At 49.9% G+C, this 20,186-nt stretch overlaps 6 protein-coding genes across 6 annotated transcripts; 5 read left to right on the top strand and 1 right to left on the bottom strand.

Annotated features, from left to right (window-relative positions):
• Nucleotides 1-1,927: 1,927 nt before the first annotated feature.
• Nucleotides 1,928-3,230, top strand: A1O9_03005 (uncharacterized protein; the record flags this gene model as incomplete). Its single annotated transcript, XM_013408575.1, has 3 exons — nucleotides 1,928-2,366; nucleotides 2,435-2,595; nucleotides 2,724-3,230. The coding sequence occupies 3 exons, from the start codon at nucleotides 1,928-1,930 to the stop codon at nucleotides 3,228-3,230; spliced, it is 1,107 nt and encodes a 368-aa protein (XP_013264029.1).
• Nucleotides 3,231-4,873: 1,643 nt separating this feature from the next.
• Nucleotides 4,874-5,494, top strand: A1O9_03004 (uncharacterized protein; the record flags this gene model as incomplete). Its single annotated transcript, XM_013408574.1, has 2 exons — nucleotides 4,874-4,951; nucleotides 5,006-5,494. 2 exons carry the CDS (start codon nucleotides 4,874-4,876, stop codon nucleotides 5,492-5,494), a joined length of 567 nt encoding a protein of 188 aa, XP_013264028.1.
• Nucleotides 5,495-6,358: 864 nt separating this feature from the next.
• A1O9_03003 (uncharacterized protein) lies at nucleotides 6,359-8,371 on the bottom strand (the record flags this gene model as incomplete). Its single annotated transcript, XM_013408573.1, has 4 exons — nucleotides 6,359-7,339; nucleotides 7,392-7,763; nucleotides 7,814-7,943; nucleotides 8,004-8,371. The coding sequence occupies 4 exons, from the start codon at nucleotides 8,369-8,371 to the stop codon at nucleotides 6,359-6,361; spliced, it is 1,851 nt and encodes a 616-aa protein (XP_013264027.1).
• Nucleotides 8,372-10,538: 2,167 nt separating this feature from the next.
• On the top strand, nucleotides 10,539-11,652 carry A1O9_03002 (60S ribosomal protein L2; the record flags this gene model as incomplete). The annotated part of the gene is made up of 5 exons (XM_013408572.1): nucleotides 10,539-10,587; nucleotides 10,713-10,780; nucleotides 10,896-10,976; nucleotides 11,033-11,375; nucleotides 11,429-11,652. 5 exons carry the CDS (start codon nucleotides 10,539-10,541, stop codon nucleotides 11,650-11,652), a joined length of 765 nt encoding a protein of 254 aa, XP_013264026.1.
• A 1,093-nt stretch (nucleotides 11,653-12,745) lies between these two features.
• Nucleotides 12,746-14,141, top strand: A1O9_03001 (uncharacterized protein; the record flags this gene model as incomplete). The annotated part of the gene is made up of 4 exons (XM_013408571.1): nucleotides 12,746-12,872; nucleotides 12,937-13,104; nucleotides 13,158-13,554; nucleotides 13,604-14,141. 4 exons carry the CDS (start codon nucleotides 12,746-12,748, stop codon nucleotides 14,139-14,141), a joined length of 1,230 nt encoding a protein of 409 aa, XP_013264025.1.
• A 1,000-nt stretch (nucleotides 14,142-15,141) lies between these two features.
• A1O9_03000 (uncharacterized protein) lies at nucleotides 15,142-19,173 on the top strand (the record flags this gene model as incomplete). Its single annotated transcript, XM_013408570.1, has 1 exon — nucleotides 15,142-19,173. The coding sequence occupies one exon, from the start codon at nucleotides 15,142-15,144 to the stop codon at nucleotides 19,171-19,173; it is 4,032 nt and encodes a 1,343-aa protein (XP_013264024.1).
• Nucleotides 19,174-20,186: the final 1,013 nt, after the last annotated feature.

Here is a 20,186-nt window from a genome sequence, read left to right as displayed (position 1 = left end):
CTCAGCTCTTGGTGAGTATGAGGTAGTTGTGTTGATGAGTTGTAGTGGCACCATGGCTAGTTTCTGTGTGGACAGAACCGTTGTCTGTGCCTGAAGGGTTTGATATCGAAGATCTCTACTTGAATGGGTAGGGATGTGGTACAACAACCTTGAGCGTGCAATCTTGAAGAATCCCAATGCAGAGGGATCGGCGGAGAATTGCATATGTAAGGCATCTTCTGGTTGTCGATCCTAGAGACAGGGATGTGGTCGGATGGCGCCGTGGGCCCGTTGCAAACTCTCCCAGGAAGCCAAACAGGGAGTGCACTCGTAGTTCTTGTCCACATCCCTCTCCTCCCATCTCGTCAGAATCGATACTGGTACCTTGATCTCGGCGAGTTCGGCGGTCCCTCAGTCGCCCGTTACGAATCCAGTGGGCCTAGAATCTGAAAAGCGCCAGGTGCAAGGCTGTAGCTTGCCTTAAACTCTGGGGTTCAACGGTTAGAAACGCCGCCCGCCCGCAGAGCCAGGTCATCAGGCCCGGGCGTGTGAATCCAGTCGAAGTCTGACTGTGCACATGACTTGGATCTTCTGGCAACATGGTACTCCGTACGCAGATGATTCAATACTTCTCTCACTTGAGTTTCAATCTCCTGTCGATCGTGGTGGTCAATTGAGCACTTATTGGGTGGACGTCATCATATTTTGTGGAGCGAATGAGTTAGGGTCCTCACTTGGGTTTGACACAGACAATCAGCCTGGGTATCCGTAACGAGGATTACTCTGAAGTCCGAATTGCGGTGCGCTACTCCATAGTTACTAGGTACGAGTACTCCGTACTTTGGGATGCAAAGCCTCTGCTCTATTCCCCACATAGTGAGAGGTGGCCCTTTTTGGACAGGTCGGTTATTGACCAATGCAATGAACCGGTTTGTAGCATGCGGTATGGACGTGAGGCTTAAGCTTCCTGTCTGGGCCGATGGTAATTTCGACTAAGAATCCCTTCAACCTCGCCCAACCCTGTCTGTCAGTTGAAACCAGGCTCGCCCTCTCTCAAATTCGGATGGACCCAGTCCCAATGCGGTACAGCGAAGGAGCCACTTTTAGAGGTTGCGACATCCGCTCGGACAGTTTACGTCAATCAGCGCCTCTGATGAAACTAGACACTTGCAGCACCAAGTCATGGTCCCATGGAATGATGTGATGGTTTGAGGGGACAGGGTGTTGGGTAGGTAACTGTTTCGAGCTTAGTCTGGGATGCTGAGTCGGCAGGGATTGCCCAAGGCTGCCACCCACCTTTGCACACCCTCGCAGCTTGCCTTGCTCTGATCCCGTCTTTTGACTTCAAATCTCGGTCGCTCACGGCCAATATTTCGACTTCCTTCTTTGGGTTGGTACCAGCCTACCAGGCATTGGCAAATTTACGCGTAATATTGGATCAGGAGCGAAAGTGCAGCTCGAGGTAGGTGAAACAGTCAATCGTTGCTGCGCTTCTCACAGACTAGAAGCTTGGGTTCGAATGTAACACCCGCTAAGACACCCGCCGAGCAATGGCTATGCAGCCAGATTTGACGTTGACAGTTTGGTTCCTGGAATAAAGGTTTTCGGCATTTTCTTCCAAGGCGTCAGAGCCTCGGATCGGGAACCTGGGCCCTATCAAACTACTCGATATCCATGGCGGGCATAGCTTATCAAACATTTATCCTGCTTGGGTTTAGGTTGGCCGTGAGCGATGCTAGCCTCCGCACAATGTCTTGCCCGTTCCCTAATCGGGTATAGTCCAGGATCCACAGCAGACAATTACAAGATTTGATATTTTTCTTTGCAGGCGTCAACGCCAGGGGCCTTCGTGTTGTGCTTCATATTGTCTATCTCATTTTGGCTATTCTATTGCCCTTTTCTCTCTTTCCATCCAAGGCATTACAATACGTTCGTTTTTGTGTTTACAATGATTTTCTCACCGATGATCTTTGTCATTCTGTCGCTTTTGCTGGCTCCTTCTGCCGTATCACAAACATGCACACCCTGTGATGATGTGCACTTCTTTCTTGCCCGTGGTAATAACGAACCTTACCCAGGACGTCAGGGCGATTTAGTAGCGGCTACCTGTGATGGTCTGGCCAATTGTGGATATGAGAATCTCATCTATTCCGCGCTCTTCACAGATCTATCCTGTCAGTCGACATATGATGGGACCGTTGCTGGCCACAAGCAGCTGACATCGTATGCGGAGCGGTGTCCCAAGTCGAAGCTCATCCTTGCCGGGTATTCTCAAGGAGGGCAGATCGTCGCCGATATACTCGGCGGTGGAGGTGGAGTTTCGTTCAATGGTTGCATCCAGCCGTCTACCCCTGCACTTGACCCCAACACGAGCCCAGGTAGCAGACGTAAGTTTTCCCATGTTGTTGTGCTCCTCTCACCCATCGCGGGATCTAACAGGCTCGCTCACCTACAGTCTCCGCGGTCATCATCTTTGGCAACACCCGTCACACGAAGAATCAGCCGTATAATTTCGGCAATGGCTCCAGTTATGACGGCCTCTTCCCGCGAACAGATCCTGCTATGTTGACCGGACTCGATGCGTACGCAGGCATCATGCGTGACTGGTGTCTGGAGGTGAGCCTCCGATCGTGCTCTTACAATTTCCCTCTCAGTGTTTTGTCCGATGTGTTTCCGTCTAGGCCCCTGCTTTCCACTGTCTCTAGCAAACACAATCGATTTTCTTACTGATCATCTCTTCTCAGCCCGACCCAATCTGTGCAGGCAACAAATCCGATGCTCTAGTCTCCACTCACCTTGGCTACTATGATGTGTACTCTGGTGAAGCAGCAGCCTGGATCAAGTCCGTTGCCTCGCTGACGGACAATTCGGACTTTCAGACTGTTATTCCCACCAGCATCAGCGGGACCGTGCAAGACTACGCAACGGTTGGCAATTTCACACCCTCTGGGACGGTATCTACCTCAGCTACCATTGCTCCAGTCGTTGAGTGTGGAAGTACAACAGCAAACGGCACCAAAACCTCTATGACTCTTTCGACCACCAGTAAAGCGCTTAGCACTACTAGCGGCGAGCGCAGCGAAGCCACCATAGTATCCACCGCTCCCAGTAGCATCCTAACTCCTACATCGGCAGACGCAGCAGCAACTACTAGTTCTAGTGGAGGCACAAATGCTGGCAGCACCAGCATCCCTGCCATTAATATCGGCGTTGTTATCTTCTTCGCCCTGCTTGTTTCCATTGCGGCATGATCATATAGCGATTGAATTGAGTAATCGAGTAATCGAATAAATGAGATAGCTAGATAACCAGATAATGTAATATCGAGAATTTTGATCAGCAAGAAGTGCCTTCTCCTGAACATGCCATTTGCCCTTCAGAAAAGGAGAAAGGTCGATCATTTAGTTTGATAACAATCTCGATTACCATTTCGTCCATTCCTTTGGCTGGTCAACACATAGAAACGCTCTTTCCTAGATCAATTATCGACAAGGGTAGGCACTCAAAAACAGTGAACTTCAAATAGCTTGAGCCTCACCGAAGCTGACTTTTATTCCCAATAACCACTCGTGGCAAATGCTTCACCTCAAGCAAAGTTTAGGATCTTGATGGCGACAACGACACTTCCGATTAGGCGGGGCTACCTACAAAATCGCTTCCAATTTAACTTCTAGGATGTGCCAGGCTGTGTATCGAACCAGGACTTGGTTATTTTCGCCTTTCCGGGACTAATTGCAAGGACCTCATCCCTGGTACATATGAAGTACGGAAGAATTGTTGGAGGATTTGGACTGTGCAATTTGTACGGGCCAATCGATACAGGCAAGTCAGCGTCGATGAGATTTCTGTCTTCTTCTATTCTATGGTCACCGTTCTAGTTTATATAGAAAATTACTAGGCAAATGACCTCCTGGAGCCTATTTTCCATGATTCTAAAGCATTCCAGAGGCTGTAGCACTTACGCATTGCGCATCGTCATGAGGTTGCCTGCGCTAGTCACTTTGGCGCCAACAAGAATGCTCCAGGCCCTCAAACCTCAAACTGGCTACGACCGCAGCCCACCTCGCTCCTCGATGTTGATCCGATTTGAACGAACAGGAAGGCGTGTTGAGCTTAACTTCTTTCTCGTCAGTCGAAGCTCGTAGCTTGTCGCGAGTCGAGGAATACCTCAACCATGCCGACGCTCGATCGACTTCCATGCCGCGAAGGGGTGAGAGAACATCTTCCTGCGCTGAGATGCCCAACTGTATTTCCGGATGTCGATCACGATAAAATGGAGGACGGTGGTGGAAGAAGGAGGAGCATTGAGATGCTGGAATTGAGTGAGCCGTTGTTGCTGGATGCCATGTCCCTCGAATCGCTCTTTCCTTCTGACGGCCTCTCCAGCTTTTCAAAAATGGCTCCTTCCATCCACAAACACACTCGTGGCTGCCTGATTCTGATTCTGCACTTCGCACTTCGCATTGATATGTTTCCACTTCAATCTCTTTGCGAACCACCTTCTGGTTGTGCGTGCAATTCATAAACATCTATGAAACCCCGAAGTCCAAAGGTATCTGAAGTCATCATGCTCTTCCATATGTTCTCGGCATTGCCTCTCATTGCTCTCAATCTGTTTTTTCATTTCTTTTTCTGCAGTGCTGGAGTCCACGGCCGTCAGTCTTGTGGCCAGGGCTACAATGTCTGTTCTCCCCGCGGGACATCGGCTCATGATGCTGGATTCCTCGAGGCTCATCTAGCTAACCTCTACATGAACCTGCTTACGACCGTCAACCCTCAAGATGGTACACATCCGCAGATCTTTCGTGTCACAGAGCCCAAAGTTCCATCACTGCAGTTGAATGATCTGCCGGAAGCTCTTTGCTGCAAGTCTGCCATGTAGGCTACCTTAACGATGGATGATCTGACCGTGACAGGTGCTGAGACAACTGAATGCTTGCTCCTGAGGACTTGGAATGTACCGCTATGCTGGGTATTTAGGGCCAATTCCACAATGATCTAGTTGACACTGACATGTTCCTTCTAGGACCGCTTTACCACAAACTATTATCTTCCAGATGGATCCTACGGTTCTATCACCACAGGAATCTACCATTGTGCCTCAGGCGGCTCAGCCAACCTCTTTACCGGTGACTACAGCCTTCCCAATGGACAATCAGGAAATCTTTATGGTCAAGACCCTTCAGAGCAGCCCCATACTTCCACACTACACCTACCGACCCCTTACACAAGCAGTGGAATAGGATCTGCTATTCCTGCAACAGAGGTGGGAACAGATGCGTCATTTCCTACACCCAATTCCACTGGCAGTGGTTACGGACAACCACAGAATACCACCATTATCGGGACTGGGACAAGTGATGGGAACTTTCCTATTATCACAAATGTTATCATCCCGACTGCGTCGATCACACCCCCAATCAACAATACTGGAACACAGAAAACTGCAATGTATGGACAAAAGCTTCTAGTCCTTTTGGCAGTTGCAGTTGGCGGGGCGGCTAGACAGTTTTGAGTGTGCCAATGATGGAAGGCAATGCTAACGCATATGTGTGTGAGAGAGAGAGAGAGAGAGGGGGGGGGGGGTTTATGTTATTGCTAGCAGGTTGCCTGTATTTGAGCAAGGTCAGGTTGATGTGAAAAAAGGTGGTTATGTCGCTGAGAAAACAATCATGATAATTCGAAAGCTGTAAAAACAAAGGAAGCAAGACATCGTTGGCATGATGGTAAAGACGCTGAAGTGAAAGGGCTGTCAAGGGGGAAATAACCCGAGACCTGTGTTTACGTATTGTAAAGATCCATATCCGCGAATGCCAGGGTGGAAATCTCGCCATGCATTGACCAAAGACTGATGTTCACCTTCTATCATGATCGCCTGCCAACCTCGCCTACGTAACATCCACGTTGGCAGATTTCAATTATGAGGGTGCTATGTGGCTTCCGAATCTATGTCCAAGGTTTTGGTCTTCCAAGGTTCGGTGATTGAGTGCCTACTATACTACTCTTACTGCTAGTCCGCGACCTATATAGGTACAGTGTTCACTCTCAGCTGGCCAAAGTCTTTGGACGGCCAGGATTTTGTTGCTCCATTCCATCCCGCATTCATTCCGTTACCCGCTCCTTCCCAGCTGACCGAAAAATTCGTGGAACACCCATACAGTGACCGGCCGGCGTAGAGTGGGGGGCGGGGGAAGAAACTTTTTAACACGTTAGACTTCTCTGACCATAACTCTCAGTCTAACTGGGACTCGGTCCTCATGGTATTTAGGTATCTCAAATCGTTTCATCTCGTGTCGTGCTGGAGAGTGAGACAGAGCTCGGGCTATTGCTTTTCCACATCCAGCCCCTGTGTCTCGGAAAGGAGGCCGTGCTTCATTATTCATGACACATCCATGGGCTGCAAAGGAACTTGGACGGAGGCCATCCGCTGAGGGCGTGGGTTTGGGATGCCATCTCGAGGCTTATCGCAGTTCTCGTCCTCGCTGGCGTTTCCGTTTCCACTCACATTGCCATTCATTGTGCTGAGCGAATTCCCGCTGTTTAGTGGGCCCTCTGTCATGCCGTTGATTCCATTCACATTGATGCGACGCGTGACATCGATGGTGTCGGCGACGACCGGGGAGGATTTTGCGGCGATGGCTCTGTATGCGCTGCTGTTGATCGAATTGCCGTTTGATTCTTGCAACGGTGGTCCTCGCTCTGCAGAAGAAGTCCTGGGTTCATCTTGGCCCTTGCGATACCTCAGCTGCACCACCAAGGACTCTTGTGTGTTGTCGTCATCGTCAATATCGTCTGTATCCAAGCGTCGCTCGCTCATTTGATCATCTTCGTCATCTTCGTCTTCGCGGTCGAACTCTGGCTCAGACTCGTCCGGCTCATCTTCGTTGCCGCTCCACTCCCTGCCTGAAGTCTGGTCCTCGTCACTATCGGAACCAGCGCCGTCGTTGAAGGGGTTCCGAGCAGGTCTCATCGGTCTACCGGACCTGGACAGTCTAGGCCCTCGTCCACTGGGTGCTGTTGTGGGCATATCTTCGCTAGTTTCGGTAAAGTGGTCTTCCCCTGTGGTCTTATCTAGCTCTTTGCGCTGGTCGACCAGCATGCTCTCTCCGTACATACCGCCTACTCTAGACTTGACATATCTGCCACTTGCTGTGATCGTTGGTCCAGTTTCGAGGGGTGTAGAGAAGCCGGAGTTCCTCGTCGAACGCTTGGTGGACATTTCATCAGAGTCATACTCTTCATCTGAAAATGTGTATTTCATTCTTTTGCCGCGTGTCCGCCCTTCGTATAGTGAATATCCTGGTTCGGGTCGAGCAAACGCGGCTTTTCGTGCCAGGCGGTAGTCACGACGTTTTCGTTTCTGTATCAACGTTAATGATTTGCACATACGTGGAACTATGCGATAGCCATACCTCATCTCCAGCCTCAAATCTTGGGATTGCAGATCTTAATTTATCGCTGATGACCTTGGAGTTCTGAGTATGCTCATCGCCAAATTTGTCGGCTAGTGCAGCAACTTCAGGGATTGAGCCTGCGATGCTGAACCAGGTATTTGTTTTTGCAGTCTTCCCGTCATTTTCTCTGTAAATCCTGAAATGGGAGTCCTCGAGGCCCTCTACAAGCCAATATTTGCGACGATATTGATCGGAAAACCATGGTTGGACGCTTCGGGGTTGATTACGATCATCGTCGCGACGGGTTTGTTTGTAGGAGTCTTTGAGTATCGCTTGGACGGCTTCTGACTGGTTTAACGACCAAAGGGCAAGAGCTTTGAGTAGATTTAACTGTGCTGCAGTCAGACAGTGTACAAGTTTAAAGATTTTAAGAAACCTACGCGCTCTTCGGGAGTCATGTTATTGAAGCTTTTTCCACCATGGATGGGATTGACACCATTCCACACAGCTAACCACTGGTGTTGGTTTGTAGAAATCGCATCTTCAAGTGCTCGTCCATGGTGGCCGCGTCTGCGAGAGAACAATTAGCGACAAAGATGCGCACTCAATGCATCACTTGGGGCAACTGACTCAACATCTTTCTTGCGATTCAACACCAAGCCCAACAACGCGCAGAGAAGCCTTTCCGCGTGTTCGTCTGGAAATTCACCCTGAACCCCTCTTTCAATGTCTTGGGGGCCATAATGTGGGAGGGACTTGGGAAACGCGTCGCTGAAACGACTTCTGAACATGACAAGGAACGCGATTGCTTCATTGTCAGCTAGAGTATAGTCGTGAGGGGGTGAAGGGGCGCGTTTAGGAGGTTCTGGAGCAGGTTCGTCTTTTGGTGCAGGCTTGAAATAGCGATTTAACCCAGTGGGTTTGGCCATTTTGAGGACCATCTCCTCATCGTCGCTCGAAGGAGCCGAAGACAATGGTGACGAATCCGAGTCAGCCATGGCAAGAGGAACGAAGATATACTGATAATAAATTGCGCTACGTCGTGGGTGGGTTGAGGAAGGAAGGTTGGAAATTACGCAGTAGTGGAAGTCTGGCCGAAGCGGGAAATGGGAAGCGGTCTGGTTGCCAGCAAGCTACCACTTCCACTTTCTACTAGCAGAATGTACATCAACTTGGCGCGTGAGGAAGGCTGCGCCCTGGCCAAGTTATGCCAGCATATTTGACATCCTGCCCCAGCTTCGTGGCTCGGGACCAGCACCAGCATCGTTCGCAGGCAGCATAAGACTCCCCTCCTTTCATTCATGCAAATGCTCCAGATCCATACCTCTCCTTCGAAGACTTGTTGGAAGCTTCTTATTGAAATCGGTGCGTAACATGTGCCAAGCACAACTCAAAACTCAACAAATGAAGCGCGCCGGAGTGTTGAACAGCATGCCACAGCCCCGCGAATTGCCTGTGCTTCGCAAAGCAGGCTATAGGCTATAGCTGCCATTGTATCTCAGAGGAGCTGAGCGCGTATATTCCATATTTGAAAATGGCATCCAGCCCTGTATCTGCAAAATTGGGCACAGAAAATTCCACTCGCGGGGTTCTCCGAGTGACAGCATCGCACACGTTGACTCTCGAGAGTTTTCATTTCCAACAAGTAACATGAATACCTGTTGCTTTGGCGAGGAATTACTATGCCCGAAATAGCTGCTTTCAAATGCTGGCATCGGCCCAGTCCGTTTGGGAGATGTGTGTCAATAACGTCGTTGTCGAATCCCCAACTCAGTCAAACAAAATGCTGCTGATTCTTGAAGATATCCTTGTGGTGATGTCGTCGCACGGCAGTTTAAGCCGCAGAACGCCCGTGATGTCCTCTTGAAGGAATTTTAGTCGGCGGCTTAGACCAGTAATCCTGCATGGGACCACGTGAATCTGCCAGCGAAAACGCAGCAGTGATAAGTCTCAGAGAGATGCCCAGGGTTTCTAGACTCTGGTAACTGGCGGGGGCGACTGTGTACTCAAGACAGCTTGTTTTCGTGGCATTCATTCTTATCAGACAGAGTTCCTGTCCCCCAGAGACTAGCCAATAAGAGATCCGGGTCCGCCAAACCCGTTTCGATCAACCACTTTCTGAGAGGAAATTTCGATAGATGGGCAACAAAGACGCGTCCGGCAGAACTCATCATCAATTTGATGTCAAAATGGACTTACCTGTTCAACAGCTTGAGAAATGATAGGGAAACAGGCTCCAGGGTAGTGGCACTGAAATTTTGTGCATTGGAAGTCCATAATATCCTCTACCAGAAATAGACGAGAGTCCAACCTGCATTCTCAGACAAGTTATAACAGCATGACGATGAGGATGCGACATCTGAAGCTGGGAAAGCCTGTGGGTGAGGTTGGGATGTTGAAGCTGAGACACGCTGCGCCAAGAACTCCAAGCCTCCCTAGAGCCGCTAAACTCTAAAGTGCGCTCTGAGTCTTCTTGAGTCTTCCACCAACATCTGCATTACCACAAATAACAGTACAGCTAGATGAGCTTTGCCTTCATTGGTTTCACATGTGGACAAAGCAGTGAGCATAACATTACTTCTAATATGGACGCCTTGCGTAACAAAGGTGTCTGGCATGCAAATAAATACAATCAAAATTCACTCTGCATCGCAGCCAGGCCCAGTGTGGAATCGAGGCCCACAAACAGCAACCAGATCCTTTTCGTGATCTCTAGCGCTCATACCTGAAGCGCCGCGGTGTCCTCATAGAGATACTGGTAATGCAGTCGAGAAGGCGTTAGCGGATCGGTGCAGCTTTCGTTCCAATGTGATGCCGGGAAGCAGGAGTCCTCTTTCTATGTCTCGATGGAATGGCTTTTCTCGCCACTGGACCAAGCAATCTTCGACAGTAGGGCTCGACTTATGTACCACCATGACACAAGAAGCTCGATTGTAGACATTAAAAAGGTACAGGGTCAAGGCTCAAGAAGTAAAGAATCGAAATCGACTCCGAGGAACTTAGGCATGTCACATGACTTCGACGCCAAGAGCGATAGGAGCTAGTCCTCATTTGGGATTTTCGCACACTGCAACCAAGTGCGATCATAGAATCAAACGAACTTTCCTACTCCGGCTTCACCCTCTATCTCAAGACTTCAACGCCTCAAGTTGATCTCTGCCTGCCATGGGTCGAGTCATCAGAAATCAGCGAAAGGGTCGCGGCTCTATATTCAGTCAGTCTCCCGACATCCATGACCATTCCTGAATGCAATTCCTCTTCCAAAATCCCGAAAATGCGCCCTTGCCCAATTTTCATCCTCCTGGCTTGATTCGAGATAATACTGACTCTTTTTCCTAGCCGCACACACCAGATTGAACAAAGCTCCTGCCAAGTTCCGACAGCTCGATTATGCCGAAGCCCACGGGGTACTTATTCCCTCCCTGCGATCGATTTCTCACCTACGAACCGAACCGTCTTCCCTTGAGACAAACCTGCGTTGCAATTTTTGGACAAAAGAAGACTAACCATGTTATTTTATAGTACCTCCGAGGCATAGTAAAGGAGATTATCCATGATCCCGGCCGTGGGGCTCCCCTCGCACGAGTTCAATTCCGCAGTCCTGTAAGAATGCAGATCCCCATACCTAGACCGAAAGACTCACACAATATGACATACAGTACAAATTCAAGGACCGAACCGAGACATTCATCGCAAACGAAGGCTTGTACACTGGTCAATTCATCTACGCTGGAAAGAACGCCGCCCTGACGGTCGGAAACATCCTCCCAGTCGGACAACTCCCCGAGGGTACGGTGGTGTCGAATGTGGAAGAGAAGACTGGTGATCGAGGTGCTTTGGGACGAACATCTGGCAACTATGTCACAGTGATTGGACACAACCCCGACGAGGGAAAGACTCGAGTCAAGCTTCCCAGTGGCGCGAAGAAAGTCATTCTCAGCTCAGCCAGAGGAATGGTCGGGATCGTGGCAGGTGGTGGTCGTACAGACAAGCCAATGTTGAGTATGTGATGGTGAAACTAAGATGGTGGAAACAGCGTACTAACAATCCTACAGAGGCATCACGCGCAAAGCACAAGTTCGCCGTCAAGCGGAACTCCTGGCCCAAGACTCGTGGTGTTGCTATGAACCCTGTCGACCATCCTCACGGTGGTGGTAACCATCAGCACATCGGTAAAGCCTCCACCATCTCCAGATACGCTGCTCAAGGTCAAAAGGCCGGTCTCATTGCTGCCAGAAGAACTGGTCTCCTTCGTGGTACTCAGAAGACAAAGGACTAGAAGCTTGGCCCTGTACTAGTGGATGCAAAAAAGGCGTGGGTTGTGTTACAGGCTTTCACGTCGAGACTGTGACCCTTCAAAGTTTTTGGGGAAGCCATGGAGATCCTGGTTTCTCGATATGGAAAAGCTACCTACGAGGCTACGAGTAGATGCACATGGGTTGTAGCAAGGGGTCTTTTCGGCATAGGGCGGGACGTAGAAGGACTCCATGAAGCACAAATTAGTCAAGAACCAATTGAAGACGGTGTTCAAATCACAAATGATATGTAACCCCAGTTCTACTCGTACGAAGAACTCGAAGAGTATTGTAGCACCCCTAATGTCATCCTGATGATAGACAAGTGTGCTGGTGAAGATAGACAAGTACACAATTTCTGCAGCGTGCGGGTTCCGGGCTCGTGGGGCCACCTGGAACGTGGGCTGAGATCTTCTTACTACGGGATACGGAATACTAAAAGCTGAGGCGAGTACCGCCCCGGACGAGCTTCATGGCAATGGAGAACATATCCCAGAATGTCACTGAAAATGGCTCGTCCCAATCAGGGGTGTCATGGAATGATGGTGGCGTTTTGTTTCAGACGGACCTGGATGAGTCCCGCAAAAAGGGTTTGAAGTCAGGGGTTGGGGAGGGGAATCAGTGGTGGACAGTGGATGGTGGTTGTTGACTGGAAAGCGATGGGAACAAAACTGCAACTGCCACTGCTTGTGCCGCGTCACGATCGTCGCTTGCAACATTCATTATTATCATCAACCAGTACTCCGTCCTCTCCGCAAACCAGGCAGGGTGTTGGCAGCGGTCGTTTATTGCATCGTTCGTTTCTTCCCAGTTCTGCATTCTCGCCTACATAGGTACCTAAGCCTAGGCCCAAGCCTAAGCGCATACAGTCGTTCTATCTTACGCAGATAACTGCTACCGTCAGCTCGCTTTTGTTTTTGCCCGCTCACCCTGGTTCGCTCTAGCATTCCAGCAACAATACCGAGACTCCGGCCACTCCGTCACTCGCTCACTCTCGAAATAAATACACCACCGCACTTGTCTTATCGTCCGTCCCCCAGAATTCTAGTCGCCTGTTACCCTACATCCATTCTCAATATGAACGTCAACAAGAAGCTCGATCGTTTCAAGCAATGGGCGGGCGAGCGCATGGGCTCGGAGATAAAGACCAACGTGTCTGACGATTTCAAAGCCCTGGAGTTGGAAATGGGACTCCGACAGGAGGGTAAGCCTGATTCACCTCCACTATGTCCCGTCAAAGACAGCAGGCACTCACCACTCTCCCACAGGTCTCGATAAGATGCAACGCTCAACCAACTCCTATGTCAAAGCAGTATCAAAGCGATCCGAGATCGAAGGCAAGGAGAAGATATTGCCAATCGCTTACATGGGTGGGACAATGATATCACATGGCGAGGACTTCGACATCGATTCAGAATTAGGACAATGCCTTACCAGTGTGCCAGATCTTATCTGTTGTATTGCCCTCCCCGTGCTGACCGCTTCCTAGTGTTCGGTCGAACCCAAGAGCGGCTTGCTCGTGCTCAAGAAACTTACATTACTAGCGCCACAAGCACATGGCTAGAGTCTCTGGAAAGGTCTTTGGTCCAGATGAAGGAGTATCAAGCATCGCGTAAGAGGCTCGAAACCCGGAGATTGGCATATGATACGTCACTTGCCAAGATGCAGAAGGCGAAGAAAGAAGATTTCAGGGTGGAAGAAGAGCTGCGGAATCAGAAAGCCAAATACGAGGAATCAGCAGATGATGTCCTTCGTAGGATGGAAGAAATTCGGGATACTGACCCAGAGTGTGTGGCTGATCTTGGGGCTTTTCTCGATGCCGAGTTGGCATATCATGAGAAGTGTCGAGAGGCCCTCCTTCAACTAAGGAATGAATGGCCATCAAGGTATGTGCACTGTTGGGATCTCCATGCCCAGTCTAATCAGATTGTACAGGTCGCAGCAATCCCGTGGTGGCCGCCCTACACCAAGATCCAGGTCCAACACAGTTCGATCCTACACGCAATATGTCGAGCCTGTGGAAGAAGCGCCCCCTGTTGTCGAAGTCCGACCGACGATTCGATCGAGTCGTGCTCCGTCTGACTACACACCCAGCGTATCGACATCACGACCAAATCTGGGAAGATCGACTACATTCGACCATTCCCCTCAACCAACGAGAGATTTGTCGCCTGGAACAATGCCACGTATCACCCGCGTACCTAGCGATTCTCTCATGATACGGACAGCTCGGTCCAATTTGCGCAACGTTGAGGAACACGATGTTTTCGCAGATGACTCAGGCTCCTACACGAATGGTGGTTCCGATCATGGCTATGGAGATCAATCTGTCTCGCCTGCCACTTCACATGGAAGCGGAACATTCACTCCTGGGTCAGGCAAGAAAGGTGCCGCACCTCCACCACCTCCTCCTTCACGTGCAAAGAAGCCTCCTCCACCACCCATACCTGCAAAGAGATCCGTCATTACCTGAATCATGCTGGCCACGAAGTATTGTTACTGGTTTGCGTGAGGAAATTCATTCATTTGGCAAGTTTGGCGTCTGTGCGTTTTGTGGGTGTTGTTTGGTTACAGGAAAGTCGAGCCCAGGATTGTCAACCGACAAGGCAGTAGGGCAACCTCATGGAATGCAACACGAAGGTTCTCCTTTGTTTAAGCCATCATGTGGATAGAACAGACAAATGAGTCAGAAACGTTCACTCGGTGCAGGTAATCTTCGTAGTAAGTGAAGGGTCGTAGCATTGGTGTTCCGTTTCGCTCGTCAAACTGACAAGGTGGCCGGTAAATCACGTGACTGTCTGACATGTGACGCCAAGAAAAATCAATGAGGATTGGGATTAGTCCCATCTCAAGGGAGGCGCAGGGCAGCGCAGTTGGTTTTCCCGTGTGACTTCCTCGTTTCGTTGCGTTCGGAACAACGTGAAGGGCCCCTCCAGAAATCATCGACAACGCGTCGTGATCATCATCTTCCATCTCAACATACCCATCGCAAGGTCATTCAAAGACTTGAGGAGTGCGCCCGACTAACATTGCCCACTCTTCGTCCCTTCTTTAGCCACCTCACCAAAGTACGCCCAACCTCACCCCATACCCCCAGCGAGAATCCTCCATTGCGCATTGCGCCAAGTTCATCATCCTTCACAAGGCTCTCCCAATCCCTGTTCATCAGCATCGACACTACCCCAGTCACTTTTTTTGCATGGTCTCAATCACTATTCACTGGTTGCTCGAACCATAGCTGCCCGAAGTTGTCTTCAACACATCTGACGGTCGACCTCCCATGGCTTCAGTCCAACCTGCGCCGGCCATGCAGGGCCACATGCCCCCCGGGTTACCACCCAACCTTTCCCAAGCTCAAGTGCAAGAAGTTTATCAGGTAAGAAATGATCTCTGTTATCACCACTGCTTCTCCTTTGCTCTTTTGAATCCCCGCCACCTGGCTCATCACTAACAACAATTAGAAATTCCAACGCATGAAAGCCCAAAATGTCCCTGATAACGACCCGGAATACCTCAAAGCTCACCGATTCCTTACTTTGGTGCAGCAGCAACAGAACTTTCGTCGCAAACAGCAAATGCAGGCACAACAACTGCAACAAGCACAGCAGAATCAACAACATCAGCCCCCCCCGCCCCCCCCGCCGCAGCAGCCCAAGCAGCAAGCTGTCGCACACCCTCAAGAGCAAGTCAATGGCTCTGCCGCTAGCCCAACGACAAATGGTGCCAGCAAGCCTGATGCTGATTCCTCTGGTACTATCGCGAATGGTGCAGCATCAGGAAATGCTACTGCTGTAAACACCAACGGTCAAGCCCCAGCAACGCAAGCAGCACAGCGTGCCGTGGCGCAATCCAACGGTAGTTTTACACCTGAACAACTTAACCTGCTTCGGACTCAAATTTACGCGTTCAAGATGCTCTCCAAGAATCTTGCTCTACCGGCCAAACTACAACAACAGCTCTTTCCGTCTGGGAAACAGCCAGGACCCACGGGTAATGACGCCGTTACAGCTGTGAGCAAGGAGCCAGATGGTGTGCCAGATACGAGAGCCATTATTGCTGATGAGCCAGCTCATCACAAGACTTTCTTCTCATCCTACCAGTCGCCTTATGATCTGCTGGCAAAGGTTATCAGTTTTGCAGACCATTCGCAGAGAGGAAAACGACAGCACGTCCCAAGTCTTCTACCCTTGGGGCTTGATCTTGAGCAGGTCCGTGAGGAACAGGAGCGTCGCTTATATAATCGTGTCCAGGCTCGAAAGGCTGAGTTGGCAGCTCTGCCTGTAAATATTGCTTCTTGGGACACCAGCAAATCTATCGACCCTTCTCCCGACGACACTTTGAAGCTCAAGGCACTAATTGAGTTCAAAAAGCTGAATCTGCTTCAGCGCCAGCGTGAGTTCCGCCGGGAAATCCAGTCGGAATTATACGTGTACGACAATCTTGCCATGACAGCGAACAGATCTATGCATCGTAGAATGAAAAAGCAATCTCTTCGCGAAGCACGTATCACCGAGAAACTCGAAAAGCAGCAAAGAGATGCCAGAGAAAATAAGGAGAAGGCGAGACAATCCAACCATTTACAAGCTATCATTTCCCACGGCCAAGATCTTCGCAATAACGCAATTCTTCAACATAATCGTACCCAGAAACTTGGAAGGATGATGGTCACCCACCATCAGCACATGGAGCGTGAAGAGCAGAAACGTATTGAACGTACCGCCAAACAGCGATTGCAGGCATTGAAGGCGGATGACGAAGAGACTTACCTGAAACTCCTTGGTCAGGCTAAAGATTCGCGCATCACACATCTTCTGAGGCAGACTGATGGCTTTTTGAAGCAGCTTGCTGCGTCTGTCAAACAACAGCAGCGGAGCAACAAAGAAAAGTGGGGTGAAGATCAATATTCCGACGAGGACATCCTGGATGAGGACTCAGAAGATGAGGAAGGCCACGGTAAAGTTGATTATTATGCCGTCGCTCATCGGGTGAAGGAAGAGATCTCGGTACAACCTAGCATTCTCGTTGGTGGATCCTTGAAAGAATACCAATTAAAGGGTTTGCAGTGGATGATTTCGCTGTACAACAACAACCTCAACGGTATTCTTGCTGATGAAATGGGTCTGGGCAAGACCATTCAGTCCATCAGTTTAATCACTTACCTTATTGAGCGAAAACGCCAGGCTGGACCGTTCCTGGTCATTGTGCCTCTCAGTACCTTGACCAACTGGAATTTAGAATTTGAAAAGTGGGCACCATCAGTCAGCCGAATTGTATACAAAGGTCCTCCGAACACAAGAAAGCAGCAGCAAATGAGGATCCGACAAGGAAACTTCCAGGTTCTGCTCACGACATACGAATATATCATCAAAGATCGTCCAATTTTGAGCAAAATCAAGTGGGTTCATATGATTGTGGACGAGGGTCATCGAATGAAGAATGCGGAATCGAAACTCAGCAGCACTATTACCCAGTACTACACCACTCGCTATCGTCTTATTCTCACTGGAACACCCCTCCAGAATAATCTTCCGGAGTTGTGGGCTCTGCTTAACTTTGTGCTGCCAACAATTTTCAAATCAGTCAAGTCGTTTGACGAATGGTTTAACACCCCCTTTGCCAATACGGGCAGCCAAGATCGGATCGATCTCTCGGAAGAAGAGTCGCTGTTGATCATTCGTCGCTTGCACAAGGTCCTAAGACCGTTCTTACTCCGTCGTCTAAAGAAGGATGTTGAAAAGGATCTGCCTGACAAACAGGAACGAGTGATCAAATGCCGCTTCTCTGCCCTCCAAGCCAAGCTCAATCACCAACTCATGACGCACAATCGATTGGTGGTAGCCGATGGAAAGGGAGGCAAGACCAGCATGCGTGGTCTTTCCAACATGCTCATGCAGCTGCGGAAACTTTGCAATCATCCTTATGTGTTTGAGCCGGTAGAAGATCAGATGAACCCAGGGAAGGGCACCAACGACTCGATCTGGCGTACTGCAGGAAAATTTGAGCTCCTGGACAGAGTGCTTCCCAAATTTCAGGCTACTAACCATCGAGTGTTGATGTTCTTCCAAATGACACAAATCATGAACATCATGGAGGACTTCCTGAGGCTGCGTGGTATCACGTATCTCCGTCTCGACGGTGCAACCAAGGCTGAAGACCGTGCTGAGCTTCTGCGGCTGTTCAACGAGCCGAATTCTCCATACTTTTGCTTTCTGTTGTCTACACGCGCTGGTGGTTTGGGATTGAACTTGCAAACGGCAGACACTGTTATTATCTACGATTCTGATTGGAACCCTCATCAAGATTTGCAAGCTCAGGATCGTGCACATCGAATTGGCCAGAAGAATGAAGTCCGAATTCTCCGTCTGATCACATCGAATTCTGTGGAAGAGAAAATCCTGGAACGAGCACAATTTAAGTTAGACATGGATGGAAAGGTTATTCAAGCGGGTAAATTCGACAATAAGTCGACAGCTGAAGAGCGAGAAGCATTTTTGAAGACTCTGCTTGAGACGGCGGAAGCAGGCGAGCAAACGGGAGACGCAGAAGAAATGGATGATGATGACCTCAATGAGATGATGGCTCGGTCTGAAGAGGAGTTGGTCCTTTTCAGGAAAATTGACCAGGAGCGAAATGAAAATGGCGAGTACGGGCCTGGGCGGCCGCTTCCACGTCTGATGGGTGAGAGTGAGCTTCCTGAGCTTTATATGGCAGATGACAATCCGGCAGAGGAGGTGGAAGAGGAGTATGCAGGTCGTGGGGCACGTGTCAAGACTCAAGTCAAGTATGATGATGGGCTTACCGAAGAACAATGGCTTGCGGCTGTGGACGATTCCGACGACTCGATTGGAGAGGCGGCAAAGCGTAAGCAAGCGCGGATTGACAAGCGACGCACCAACAAAGCAAAACGAGAGCGAGATGCCGCTGGTGGCGGATCGTCTCCAGAACCTGAACCTGAACGAGAAAGTTCCGAAGAACCAGAACCACTGCCAAAGAAGAAAGTGGGCCGAAAGTCGGCGGGTCTAAAGCGCAGAGGCGAAGAGCTGGAGGAGGAGACCCCAGCTAAGCGCAAGCGTGGGCGACAACCGAATAAAATGCCGGACAGCCTGAGCCCAGGAGAGCGGACGATGTTGCAGAAAGCGCTGAAGGCGATATTCGAGTCCATCAAAGCGCTCGAGGTACCAGACTCGGATCCTGAAGAACAATCGGAGGACGAAAGTGATGACGAGCCTCCAACGCGGTTGATCATCGGACCGTTCCTGGAGCTTCCACCCAAGAAGATATATCCCGAGTATTATCACATCATTCAGGACCCGATTGCGATGGATATGATCGAGAAACGAATCACCTCGCAACAATACACGAGCCTCCGAGATCTGAGACATGACATCGGCCTACTCGCGAGAAATGCCAAAACCTTCAATGAAGATGGCAGTATGTTGTACAATGATGCAAATGCAATCGAGGTAAGATTGAAGGTCTTGATGCTGTGCGAGAGACGTGACTGACGTGGATGTTTAGCACCATTGTAATGAAGCGATTGCCAAGCAAATCAGTGGCAACCCGAGCCTAGGGCAAGTGGGAGAGCGAGTGCCGTTTGATGGCGAATCGACGGCAGCGGCATCAAGCGTTGGAACTCCACGAGGATCTGTGGCACCAGTGGTAGGAACAAAGCTGAGGCTAACACTGGGGGGGAACAATGGAATGGCGACGAACGGAACGACAAGTGGAGCAGCAAGTGGGACGGAATGAGGTGTACTATTGTACCAATAACGAACACTGAGACGGGGTATTCCAGGCATTGATTTGACCAAAGGGCAGCCTACCGCATAGGGATGTACTACAACTACATGAGGTTGGTGCTCCTCGGCGGGTATCAATTCGCCTTGAGAGCAACCCAGAGGTCCTTGTGAGATTAGTTTTTAACTTAGTTTCTAGAATGCTTCGATGCATTGCAGTCATTATTCAACTGCTATACTGGCCGGCTAAGAAGACCAAAGACTCAACAACTGTCACCATTGTGCTCTGTACTGTTGCATGCGCAAATGACATGTTGATTCCTGAGCCAAGAGCTGTCGTTGTGGAGTGTCGTGATTTGGCAGCCAGATCGGCAAGACTCTTTGGACGTGGTGCATCAAAGAAGGGAAAAGGGGGTTATCGCTTTCTGAATGCAGAGGAGCAGGAGTACAGTAAGAGGAGGAACAGGAGCAGACGACTAATAGTCTAACAGTCTAGTACCCACGAGTACTCGTACAGTATCTCCCTGACCGCAGCTATGTCTCCGTGCTCCGTACTATGCTCGGTAGCCTCGTTCTACTTTCCGTTTTCGGTTTTCGGTTTTCAGTCGCGACTTCCAGTTTCAGCCTCCAGTTTGCACGTGCCGGCGATCCTGCATCCTCCATCTTCTATTCTCCATTTCCGCAGTCTGCATCCTGCGTCCTGCGTCCTCCAACTAACCACAAAACCCCCAACTCCGCCGCCTGAAATACACAAATCTGTATCTCCTTCGACCTGGAGTTAC

Source organism: Exophiala aquamarina (assembly GCF_000709125.1).
Source record: "Exophiala aquamarina CBS 119918 chromosome Unknown aczIA-supercont1.2, whole genome shotgun sequence".
NCBI lineage: Eukaryota > Fungi > Ascomycota > Eurotiomycetes > Chaetothyriales > Herpotrichiellaceae > Exophiala > Exophiala aquamarina.
The sequence above is the reverse complement of the archived record's forward strand: the minus strand, read 5'-3'. Positions and strand labels throughout refer to the sequence as shown.